Source organism: Rattus rattus, chromosome 5 (assembly GCF_011064425.1).
Source record: "Rattus rattus isolate New Zealand chromosome 5, Rrattus_CSIRO_v1, whole genome shotgun sequence".
Lineage (NCBI taxonomy): Eukaryota > Metazoa > Chordata > Mammalia > Rodentia > Muridae > Rattus > Rattus rattus.
The window spans coordinates 88,548,470-88,561,193 of record NC_046158.1 but is presented as its reverse complement, the minus strand read 5'-3'; the positions used below and the strand labels follow the sequence as shown (position 1 = coordinate 88,561,193).

Here is a 12,724-nt window from a genome sequence, read left to right as displayed (position 1 = left end):
ACTCACACACACACACACACACACACACACACACACACACACCACATACCACATCACACACATCTCATCAATTTAACAGCTTAAAAGAAGAATCAGTATGAGAAGACCAATTGACATTCTGCCCCATCCCTTCATGCGTGTACCTGGGCATGTGCACACCTTCACCCTTACATGCATGCATCAAACCCACAAAGTTGAACTGATGAGTAGTTCCTGTGAAATCAAAAGCTTAGCAAAATACTACCAGAGGATGCAGCTCAATGGTAAGAGTGCTTGACCAGCATGTATTAGGCTGTTCAAACCCTGTCTGTGATAAATAATAATGATCAATATTAACATCATAATAAACAGCTAGATACTCCGCACATGTGTTTTTATTATTGGAGCTGTGCTCAGCTAAGCGGTTATTGTTTTCAGTCATCTGGCTCTTGTCAGCTGTTAGGTTGGCTAGGAAACAGCTCACTTCAGATGGCCCTGAGATGGTTTGACTCTGCTCCCCCTAGTTTATTCTCTTCCAACAGGCTAGCCTAGTCTTTCTCACATGACAACTGGCAACATTTTCAGTGAGCAAGCCAAAGCATGTGTGAGTTCTTGGGACCTAGGCCAGTGATCAGCATACGGTCTCTTCAGTGATGTTTTATTTGTCTAAGCAATTAAAGAGACTGGCCCAGACTGAGGAGATAAGAAAGTGGATTGCTCTCATGAAGAGCTGGAAAAGTGGATTATAAAGGGGATATCAGCATATGGAACAGAATAGCCACACTCTTCTTGGGTGCTCTCTTCTAGCGCACCAAGATTGCCTGCCAAAGAGGAAGCAGTTTTATCCATGAAAATTTTGACTTTCCCTCTACATCTTTACAAATCATCTTCCCAAACCAAACACATTTTTACAAAATCATTATTTTCTTAAACCAAAAAACAGTCAGAAAACTGAAGACAGTGTAGCCCTAGGTTTTTCGCTAAAGTGAACTGAACTTAAACAACCACATACAAATCCATATCTTCAGAGATAGATTAAAAAGTTAGGCAATTCTTGAATTAATTAAGAATGAATGGGCCAAAATCAAAATGAATTCTTTTTGGCCAACATCGTAACTGAACGTGTTTTCCCTGTACCCGGGTTCTTACCATTGTTCTTGCCAGAACTAGTTAGCTAAGCTAGTGTTTGACTTCATATGTTTTAAATTATTACATTGATTGTAAAGCATCACATGATTTCTCTGAACCAAACAACAGCAGAGAAATGACTCCTCTGATCACCTTTTGGGACAGGAGCTGGAGAAGGAAAGGAACAATGAGGTTTGTTCTGAATGTGGTCCAGAGACACCAAACCACTCAGCGCATTCCATCTGCAAACAGTTGCTTGGAGATGTGGAATGTAGAACAACTTAGAAAAACGGATCTGGATAACTGAAAGTCCTACTTGAACTTTTAAGTTATGTTTGGATTTTTTGTGAGTTTAAGTTTGTTTCTAAGTAAAAACTGAAATCCTAAGGAAAAAAAATGATCCAATGGCTTCCAAAAAATACCTAAAGTATAATATTTGCATCGTCTCAGTATTTTATGCTTTCTCAGAGTTTTTGGCTTCTTTACACAATTTCTCATAGAAATCATTTAGGGTAGACAAACTTGATTATGCCTTGCTGCATTAGACAGGAACATGAAACATAAGGTTTTCTAGGACAACCACTCCTGAATGAAGAACCTGGACTTGAACTTACATCTCTGCCTATATGTTTAACACACCATTATGAGTCAACACTGGAGTTACTAACGTCCACAATATATGAAGTGATAGGTTATTTATAGATATTATCATATTTTACAAATTCTTCAAGGACAGTAACTGAATCTTAAACTTCTTTATCACTCAAAACTTAAAACGTCTTTGTGCATGATAGACACAAGAGCCATCTGCTCTAGAGAAGCCATGAAGTGTGCAGTAAGCCAAAGCAGGCGTCCAAAGCCAATGGCTTTCCATAGTTTTTAAATAATGAATCCCTGACTTGTTTTCATTCTAGCAGATAAACACAGATAGGCTGTGTCATTGTGAATCTTCCATTTTGAATCATGAAGAGTCTTTTAATACCAAAGTTTGATCTTTTCTTTAACAAATAGAAAAGGTAAATGTTCTTTTCAGTATGTTTGCAATGATCTGGAAAATTACTTTCCTGGTAAGGGTTCAACTTGATCAAGATGAGAAGACACATCTTAAATGACACACAGATGTGGCCTCACTCACTTTTTTCTCTGGGCCAGAAGTCACATGCTTCCATAAGGAAATATTTAGAAAGGAATTTTTTATTCTGAATGATTTATGTGAAACAAAATTGGGTTTTATATATGACAGGAGTATATTTAGCTTTTGGATCAGTGGTGAAATATTGTCAGACTCTATGAGCTATTTTCTTTTATAAGATTGTATTAAAACATAACAACACAAAAGGAGATATTATTTGGTATGTTCATATGTAAAGATATCAACTTTTTTAAACTAGCATTTGAATCAGTGGTTCCATTTTGGCAAAATTCAAAAGAATTTAGCCACTATTATTCTCTTGAGAACAACTTTGTGTTCTTGTTCTATCTTTTAGAGTTCATAAACTTGTAGCTGAAGTGGCTACTTCTCCTTTGTGTAGGTCTCCATGTTCCCTGGTCTTTCTTGACCTGCTGAGATAACGTTTCTAAAATGACTTGTTCAGTCAGTTCTCAAAGTTAAAATGCTGCTCCTTCAGAGCAGAGAGAGTGAGGTGGCTGTCTGTCCCGCTCCCATTCTCAGGCCACAGCAGTACATTGAGCTCCACAGAGACACCGCCAGGGTGAGCTAAAGCTGGACAGGTTCTGGGCAACTCTGCCTCACGAAGGAAAATCAACTAAATATGGACAAAGGAGATCCTAAGAAGCTGAGAGGCAAAATGTCCTCATATGCATTCTTTGTGCAAACCTGCCTGGGAGGAGCAGAAGAAGCATGCGGATGTTTCTGTCAACTTCTCAGAGTCCTCCAAGAAGTGCTCAGAGAGGTGGAAGATTTGAAGATATGGCAAAGGCTGACAAGGCTTGTTACGAAAGAGAAATGAAAACCTACATGCCCCCCAAAGGGGAGACCAAAAAGAAGTTCAAAGACCCCAATGTACCCAAGAGGCCTCCTTCAGTCTTCTTCTTGTTCTGTTCTGAGTACCGCCCAAAAATTAAAGGCAAGCATCCTGGCTTATCCATTGGTGATGTAGCAAAAAAACTAGGAGAGATGTGGAACAACACTGCTGTGGATGACAAGCAGCCCTATGAGAAGAAGGCTGCCACGCTGAAGGAGAAGTACAAGAAGGATATTGCTGCCTACAGAGGTAAAGGAAAACCTGATGCAGTCAAAAAGGGGGTGGTCAAGGCTGAAAAGGACAAGAAAAAGAAAGGAGAGAAAGAGGAGGAGGATAAAGAGGGTGAGGAAGGGGAGGAAAAAGAGAAAGAAGAAGATGATGATGAATGAGTTGGTTCTAGCAGGGTTTTTTTTCTGGTTTATAAAGCATTTAGCATCTCTGTACACAATTCACTCCTTTAAAAAAAGAAGAATGAAATGTAAGTCTGTATGATTTGTTTTTAAACTGTACAGTGTCTTTTTTGTATAGTTAACACACTACTAAATGTGTCTTTACCTAGCCCTGTCCTGGTGGCATTTTCAATAGCCACTAACCTTGCCTAGTATAGTCTGGGGGCTGTAAATTGGCATGGAATTTAAAGGAAGTTCTTGTTGGTGCACAGCACAAATTAGTTATATATGGGGACAGTAGCTTGGTTTTTGTTTTGTTTTGTTTGGGTTTTTTCTTTCATCTTCAGTTGTCTTTGATGAAGCTTTTACAAAGATAATTGTTCCGTTAGCTGAACATCACTCTGTAGATGCAAAAAAATAACTTGTGACTGTTTTGTTGGCATTCTGAATGCTTCTAGGCAATTTTTATGAAAAAAAAAAGTTGCTCCGTTTGAAGAGTCAATCACTACTAATTTGAGTTATCTTCCAACATTGGGAATAAGAATTGATCTTTGCATATGTGAGCACATAAACACCTAAGACTGGATTGCTCTAAATGGACTCCTGAAATGAGGGGGACTTTCTGTGTTTTGGATTTGTAACAAACAAGTCAAAGATCGAGTATCATCTTTATCACATATTTTTGTTATATACTTTCATAACTCTGTATTTCAATATCTCTATCTTCAAGCTAAAGATAAGTTTATCAAATTCTAAGTGCTATCATAAAAAGTAACATACAGAAAATAATTATTATTGAAAGTAGTTTATATATAAAATCATAAGAATTGATATAAAACCTGTGGCCCAGCAGATAAAACACCTACAAGGCATATATGAAGGGCAGAGTTTGAATCTCCACATTGCATCTCTCCTGTAATTTCAGCACTGATAAAACATACCAGACATCCTCCAATCAACCTACTTTGCTAGCTAACCTTTTTGGCTAGTTCTAGGTTCTACCAAAAAATGCTGCCTCAATAAATAAAGTGGAGAGCAATGGAGAGAAACCTCAGTGCTAGCTTTAGGACGCTACACACATGTGCACATGCTCACATATACTCACTCATAACATGTAACCACATGCATGCAAACATGCACATGCACCCAACCACATGCAGACTTGTGCAAAAAAGAAAAATGGAACATAATTTTAATTAAATTGTTTTGCCATAATAACTATACTTAAAGTGTACAATGGCCACGTGGAACTGGTGACTACTACATTACACAACAAAAATCCAACGTGTTTATCAATGCCTTAGTAGCCACTGTTCTAGACCATTTGTGGAGAAAATCAAGCTAAGCGAATATTTTTCTCGCTAATACTAATATCCATCCAAGTATGGATATTTCATCACACTTTCTTCTTTTATTCTATAAGTAATCAGTGAGACAATGATCTAAAATGGAATGAGTAAACGCAAAATTTTCCCAAGAGAATGTCATTAGTTCCTTCAAGCAGAAAACCAGGCTCTAAACTTAAGTACAGAATCAACCAATGTAAACTGACTTACCACAAGGAATCACAAAATCAATTAAAAACCCTATTCACAAAAACAAAATTAACTTTTGTTTTGCCTCTCAAATTGTAATACGTTCACCATATTCCCTTAATACATGGAACAATTATACTTTTCTCACTTAGTTCACCATTTCTTCCCCTAGTCTCACCCTAATTCATCGTCTCAACATCTACATGTATGAACTGTCTCATTAAAGTTTCAAGAAACTATGGCTTGGCATGTTCCCATATTAAAATTGGTGTGTGTGTGTGTGTGTGTGTGTGTGTGTGTGTGTGTGTGTGTGTGTGTGTGTGTGTGCAGCACCACTAGAGCGATACAAGATTCTTCAGTTTGGACCATATTATCTCCAGAGTGAATGACCCTTAGGCACAACAGCGAGTACAAGAATCCTTCATCTGACATTTAAGACTGTTGATGACAAAAGCCAGTCATTCTGCCAGCCTGGCCTACCTCTCCCGCTCTACCAATCTGCTGTCGCTAAGGTTTTATCATCCTGTAAACTATGCATTTTTCAGACCTATCAGCTCAGTCACCTCTTTGCATTCTCCTTCTTATTTCATGTAACCCAAGTCTTATCCATGGTCCACTACCCAGTTTAAACCTGCCTCTGCCGTTGGCTTCTCTGCCTACAAATTCTATAATCTGTGCCCTACCAGTGAGCATTATTCTTACAGTCACGTCTTCAACTGCAGTAGGCTTGAAATACATCACATTATTGTAAGCAACTTTTCATCCCTAATTCCCCTCAGTACTGACATAAGAAAATAGATATTTTTAAGTTTGCTGATTTTTAACTCCTGTCTTTTGAATATTTGACATACTGATCTTTTAAAGTAGGTGGCATTATTTTTAACTCCTTCTCATTTCTCCTTACAGGTTCAGCTTCTGCACTGTATCAAGCAAACAGTCACAGGAGGTGACTCTGAAATCGTAGATGGGTTTAATGTGTGCCAAAAGCTCAAGGAGAAGAACCCCCAGGCTTTTTCTATTCTCTCCTCCACCTTTGTGGATTTTACAGACATCGGAGTGGATTACTGTGATTTCTCTGTGCAGTCTAAACACAAGATTATAGAGTGAGCAGTCTTATAAATCCCCTGCCATTGGAACAATTGGGTTAAACAGTTCAGCTGTGACTTAATAGGTTACTAGGAGAGAAAAGAAAATGGGTTTTGCTTTAAAAAATAAGTTAAAATTTGTTCATAATCAGTGTTAGATTTTTCTGGTAACTAAGAATTCATGCATACTCCATTTTTAAAGTCTGAACTCTGCCTTGTTATAATCAATGTGATTAGAGGTGTTAGCACCTTTACAGCTGGAAGGGAATGAATATGTTTGAAAATGGATGCAGGAGTTAAGTCCTGCCAGCCAGAAGCTGTTGCTTTTCCTTCTTACCTTTGTCATTTTGTCTTGGCCTCATTTTCAGAGATACTTCTCACAAGTCCCAAAATTTTCAACATCCTTCAGGCTAGCAAAGATAGCATTTGTTTTGTAAAAATTGTGGCCCAGCTGGATGACTCCCCGCCCAGTCATGTCTAGGTCCATCCGTTAGAACATCACTACAATGACCATACTAGAAGATTTCACAGTGCTAGTTAACCACAGCTGGATCCCATGTGCATCTCCAGAGCAGAATCTGTCTCATTTTAGCCACATGGACTAAAAATAAAACATCTCTCATAAAGTGTTAAGTCAGCAGAAATCATATTTATGTCCTACATACACTACTTTATGATACTGTTTTTCTTAAACCTTATTGAGAGTACATGATGAGACATATCATACGTTTCTTGACTGAGTTGGTCCTCATTCTTAATTAGAATATTTGCTTTTTTTCCTTTTCTTCTTTACATATTCAATTAACTTCTCTTTCCACACATAGGCTTCATTCCTTCAGTCAGCATGTGTTTATGGGGACCCAGGTACTGCTTAGTATTTGGGATGCACCAAAGGAAAAAAGAAGAACCCTACATTTATAGAGCTTAGATTTAGTAGAGGGGGATGTTAAAATTTTTCAGCCAAATTATAATGAATGTTTAAAAAGAACATTGCACGTTCTAAAATGAAAGCAGAGTTGAGGATACACGAGATGTGTAGCTCTAGAGACTTTCTAAGGACAAAACTTGCAGGGTCAACCTCCCTGAATGAGAATTCAGCAAACCACTGAACAGATACAATCTATGTGTAGAAATAGATGGGTTTTTGGATAAGTTGGATAGGAAAAATGAAGAAAAAATAAATTTCAGGAATAAATTTTAGATAAACATAAATGTAAAGGGGGATAACATTTGAAATGTAAGTAAATGAAATAACCAATAAAAATAACCAAAAAACCTAAGTTATTCTGTGGAAACTGTGAGGTGAGTTTTCCCCTTTGAACGTACATCTCTATACAACTCTGTGTTGTTTTCAACCCTGAGATCCTCACGCCTCACCCATCTGACAGGCATGGACCTTTGCACCTAGCAGATCAAGAATCTTAGTTGTAACTTGACAGTTAAATTCAAACACTACTTTCTGAAAATGCTATTTGGGTTTTTAGCTTGATATAAGCAAACACAATATGCATACTGTGAACATGTATCTAAGCCACATCTACCCATTACATTTAATTTGTATCTTTTTATGTGTGCTATATTTCAAACATATCTTCCAAAGTAAATTGATACTTATTAGATGTTAATTTTGCCTTTTAAATAAAATAGGGTGGATGATAAAGGCCAAGTGGTTCGCATCAACTTCAACAATGCAACCAGAGATACAGTCTTCGATGTCCCCATTGAAAGAGTTCAGCCTTTCTACGCTGCTCTGAAGGAGTTTGTTGACCTCATGAACAGCAAAGAATACAAGTACACCTTCAAGATGAATCCAGGTCAGTGGAGCAAAATGACATCCAGATTGGTTCTACAGCAGACTACTAGTGAGCATCCGATTTGTCCCAATAGCAGGCTCTTGACAACTCCACTTCTAGGCAGCTAATTCCCCAGACTTAAAAATAGTCCTTTAATCAAACTCTCATGGAAATCCTAGCATGTGAAATTTAAGAGCTTTCCATCTAAAAATCATTCCAAGCGAGGCCAGATGAAGCCTATGCTTAATATTAAAACTTTTTTACATTTTCTGCTCTGATAGCTTTTTGAAAACTCTTCTGTGTCACCTGTGTGATTTTCCTTATTTTATTAACTAAAGCCACCCTGTCTCAAATCTAAGAAAGAATGCTATCTTCCCTTACACCAAATATTGTATGATATTAAAGTTTCATGAGCACAACCTAGATTCTAAGAAATGGTATAGAAATTACAACATGAAGATTGCTCACATTCCTATAAAAGCATCAATTCTCAAAATAGTGAAAATATAGAGTACAACTGAAGTTTATTTTAAAGTCTCTCTTGCTAAACAAAATTATCTTTGTAAGTCCCACTCCAAAATACATGAGTAATGTTCACTGATAAAACTTAACTAGCAAAATACTAAAAATAAAGCAGGACTCTGCCTATTCCAGGGATTGGAATGAATAAGCAAATATTGATATTTTTTTCTGGACAATCTCTACTGATTAAAGTATCACCAAACTTGGACTATTTTCTCTTATTTGTTTTTTAATTCACAATAAAATTGTGAATGTTTACTGTGTATATGTTTTGAGATGTATACATATTATGGTGAAATTGAGTTAATTAATAATGTATCTTATTTTACATAACTATCAGTTTTCACAAAGGGAACACATAAGATCTCCCTTCATAGTGATTACAGCATATCTTTATTGATTATGGACACCATGTTGAAAACTAGATACGAACACAGAGATTTGCATGTTATTTGCAATAAAAGTCATAATTCTCTTTGCCACTAGTTTGGCCAATTTGAACATTTTTTTATTGTTTTATTTTTAAGATTTTTATCTACCTTTTCATGTGTCTGTTTGCCTGATGCATTTCTGTTCACTAATCGTTATATAATGCCCTCAGAGTCCAGAAAAGGACATCCAATCTCCAGAGAGTGGAGTTACAGACAGTTGTGAGGCACAGTGTGAGTGCTGGATATTGAGTAAGGATCCTCTGGGACAGCAATACTCTTAATTGCCAAGACATCGCTTCAACCCCTGCACCTCTTTATCTCTTCCTACTCTCCCCCTTCTGTCCTCACTATAAAACTGAGCCTGAGCTTGGCTCCATTAATACTTCCTCCCTCATTCACCTAAGAAAATGGGACTACAGACACACACATACCAAACCTAATTGAGTTGTTTTTAGAAATTTTCTTTGACATAATAAAGTGCATGAATAGAAGTAGATAACTTCATAAAGCCTTTGGCATACAGTCAAAGCAGATTTACTGTAGGACTAACACCATATAAAATAAAAACATCATGGGAAAAATACATACAAAAAGAATAGCAGGAGTTGGAATCCAAATTTCACCATTTAGTGTCAGAGTAGCTTTGGGTATACGCTGCAATTTGAGTTTTCTCACATATGAGGAGCTTAACTTCTCAGTATTTCCTTTTGAAAAAATGTATATAAAATATGAGAAATATAGGCTATCAGCCAAATATTTCACTATCCTCACAGTTACTTAAAGCTCTTAAACTGGGATGGAATGTCTATTATTGAAAATTTTGCAAAAAATAGCACACAAAAGCCTTACCCAGAGAAAAATCATTTATAAAACAATTTCCATAAAAGTCCATCAATCTACAAAGTTTAAATGGTATGATGTATGTGGGGAGCCATTGCTTATGGTTGTGTTCCACAGATGACCCTGACAAGTTCCCACGGAGAGTTTCAACCCAAAACTAAAGAGGTCACAAAAAAATCAAAGGTCAAGAATTTGGAAAAGGAACTGGATGTCATAGGGGTAGGCAGTGGTAGAGATGGGATAAAGTGGAGTGGGGATAGGAGGGTAATTAGAATGTGCTGTCATGGAACCGGATGTAGATCTCTCCTGAGAGACACAGCCAGAATACAGCAAATACATAGGCTAATGCCAGCAGCAAACCACTGAACTGAGAACAGGACCCCATTGAAGGAATCAGAGAAAGGACTGAAAAGAGCTTGAAGGGGCTCGAGACCCCATATGAACAACAATGCCAAGCAACCAGAGCTTCCAGGACTAAGCCACTACCCAAAGACTATACATGGACTGACCCTGGGCTCCAACCTCATAGGTAGCAATGAATAGCCCAGTAAGGGCACCTGTGTAAGGGGAAGCCCTTGGTCCTGCCAAGGCTGGACCCCCAGTGAAAGGGATTCTTGGGGGGAAGGCGGTAATGGGGGGAGGATGGGGAGGGGAACACCCATATAGAAGGGGAGGGAGAGGGATTAGGGGGATGTTGGCCTGGAAACCAGGAAAGGGAATAACATTTGAAATGTAAATAAGAAATACCCAATTTAATAAAGATGGAGGGGGAGAATGTGCTGTCATGTAAAAACTGTTCATGAACAAAATTAATTAGTTAAAAATTAAATGTGTGATTATGTTTATAAAAGAAAACATTCTGTTTTTTATGATAACTGAGTAATGGTGACATCTTGCATATTGCATTTTCTTGTTATTTGGTTTCTTTGTGAATATAGTTCATTCTTACTAATTATAATTATTATGTTGGGCAGCAGATTTGAACATGGAGATTTTGTTATTTACAACCAAAGGCATAATTTCTACTTTGTAAATAATAAATTTTATCTTTGTAAATCATATAAATACAAATTATTCATGTTAAAATATTCTCCTACCTAGGTGATGTGATTACCTTTGACAACTGGCGCTTGCTTCATGGACGTCGCAGCTATGAAGCAGGAACTGAGATATCCCGCCATCTGGAAGGAGCTTATGCTGACTGGGATGTAGTGATGTCAAGGCTTCGTATTCTGAGACAGAGAGTCATGAATGGGAACTGAATATCCTGGCCTTAAACTGTAGTGCACGTCCAACGACTGAATGTTGTTATCTATAGCCTGGCTATTCTCATATCATGATCAATAGCATTCACATAATAATTTCTTTAAAACTGAACATGCAGCTTCTCTCATCAGAGTCTTCTTCCTTGTAATCTCATTCGATATCACTTATTAAACGTCATGGTAAGGAGCAGTCTCAAAGCATCCCTTCTGCCGCATGTATTCTCTGACTTTGCATTAGTGAGTATTATCTAACAAACCTTTCTGGCAAATAAAACTTTTTTATGCATGAATAAAGCTTATGTTTCAAATAGAAGATCTTAAAATATGTTCCTCCTCAGTTGCCTACATGGTCTCATTGTTCATGACTGCATATCATTAGCACACTTCAAAGGGTGTTCATATTTTCGAAGATCTGGGTTTTTTTTTTCTATATTGCAGGACATTTTTGTACATGCTTAGAGACCTCATTCAGTTGATAATCCCAACATTGTTTGTCATCCTTAAATCATGAGAGTAAACCCAAGTATGACAAATTAAGAGAAAACTCTAGTCTTTCTAAATTTGTCTTGTCTAAAAAATATGTTCCCATAGACTGCCAGCATTGCTCTCACCTAAGGACGAACCACTCCTCCTCATTCCTTGTCTTCAACTCATGCATTTGTAAATGATGCTGGCAACCTACATGAACGGACAATATTGTCTTCTTGCCTCTGGACAGCCTTACCAGCTGGTCTCATCTTTCTGTATGGCCACACCCCTAGTGATGGAACTTAGGTATCATAGCACAACGTGATGTTGTAGTCTGTTGAGCCTCCCATACCAATGAGAAAAGAAGCTTTGGAATTCCAGTTTGCTGAGATTCTGGTAGTACCTTCATATTTCATGTTGTAGACATTTGAAACTGTGTAAACTTTATTTTTCTAGAAATCTTTAACTTCAGTTAGCATGCAAAGGAGGGGCTTTCATTGTGGTAACATCATCTTAATACATGGTTATCCTTACTTGCTTTCTTCAATGTCTTGTCTCATCTTCATCTTGATGTTTAAGGTTCTTAGCACTACGCTAAGAATGGCAAGAGTGATCACATTCACCTCATTTCTGACTTTAGAGGGAAATCTCTGTCTTTCTTCATTAAGTATGATGTCATTTACAGGTTCATCATATCTAGCCTTTAATATGTAGAGACATTTTTCTTCTCCTAGTTTCTTCCAACATTTTATCCTGAGGGAAAACATGGGCTTTTTCTAACTATATTAAGATGATCATGTGATTTCTGCCATAACTCATATGTGTGCTGTATTAACATTTATCAAATTGTATATGTTGGAGCATCGTGGTATCCCACAATAAAACCAATTTTGTCCTCATGTATGATCTTTTTTAAAGTTCTTTAATTTAGTTTACAAAAAAAATTTATTAATACATCACATCTATGTTCACCAGGAAAATTAGTCAGTAGTTTTTTATTTTTGGCTTATTTGTCTATTCTTATAGTATCTTGTTTTGGTATTAGGAAAATACTGGCCTAGCAAGAGTTTGTTAGCATGTATTCCTCTTCTAATTTGTCCAGTCTAAGAGATACTAGTGTTCGCCCTTTCACTGGTTTGGTAGAATTCAGCAGAGCCTCCTTCTAGCCCTAGACTCCTCTTCATAGGGACACTTGCTATTACAATTTCATCCTTTTACTTTCTGTCATAGTTTAAGATCTTCATATTTGCATGCAGCTCAGCCTTAGAATCCTACCATGTGTGGACATGTGCCAAGTGGCTATA

The 12,724-nt window shown here is 37.2% G+C and overlaps 1 protein-coding gene across 1 annotated transcript in view; it reads left to right on the top strand.

Moving 5' to 3' along the window:
• Bbox1 (gamma-butyrobetaine hydroxylase 1) overlaps positions 1-12,323 on the top strand; it is a 47,199-nt gene extending 34,876 nt beyond the window's left edge. The window contains exons 6-8 of the mRNA XM_032902257.1: positions 5,923-6,119; positions 7,749-7,915; positions 10,789-12,323. Of these exons, the coding sequence (XP_032758148.1) occupies positions 5,923-6,119; positions 7,749-7,915; positions 10,789-10,949 (525 nt within the window). The 3' untranslated portion in view covers positions 10,950-12,323. The remainder of the gene's footprint in view (positions 1-5,922; positions 6,120-7,748; positions 7,916-10,788) is intronic.
• The last annotated feature ends 401 nt before the right edge of the window (positions 12,324-12,724 follow it).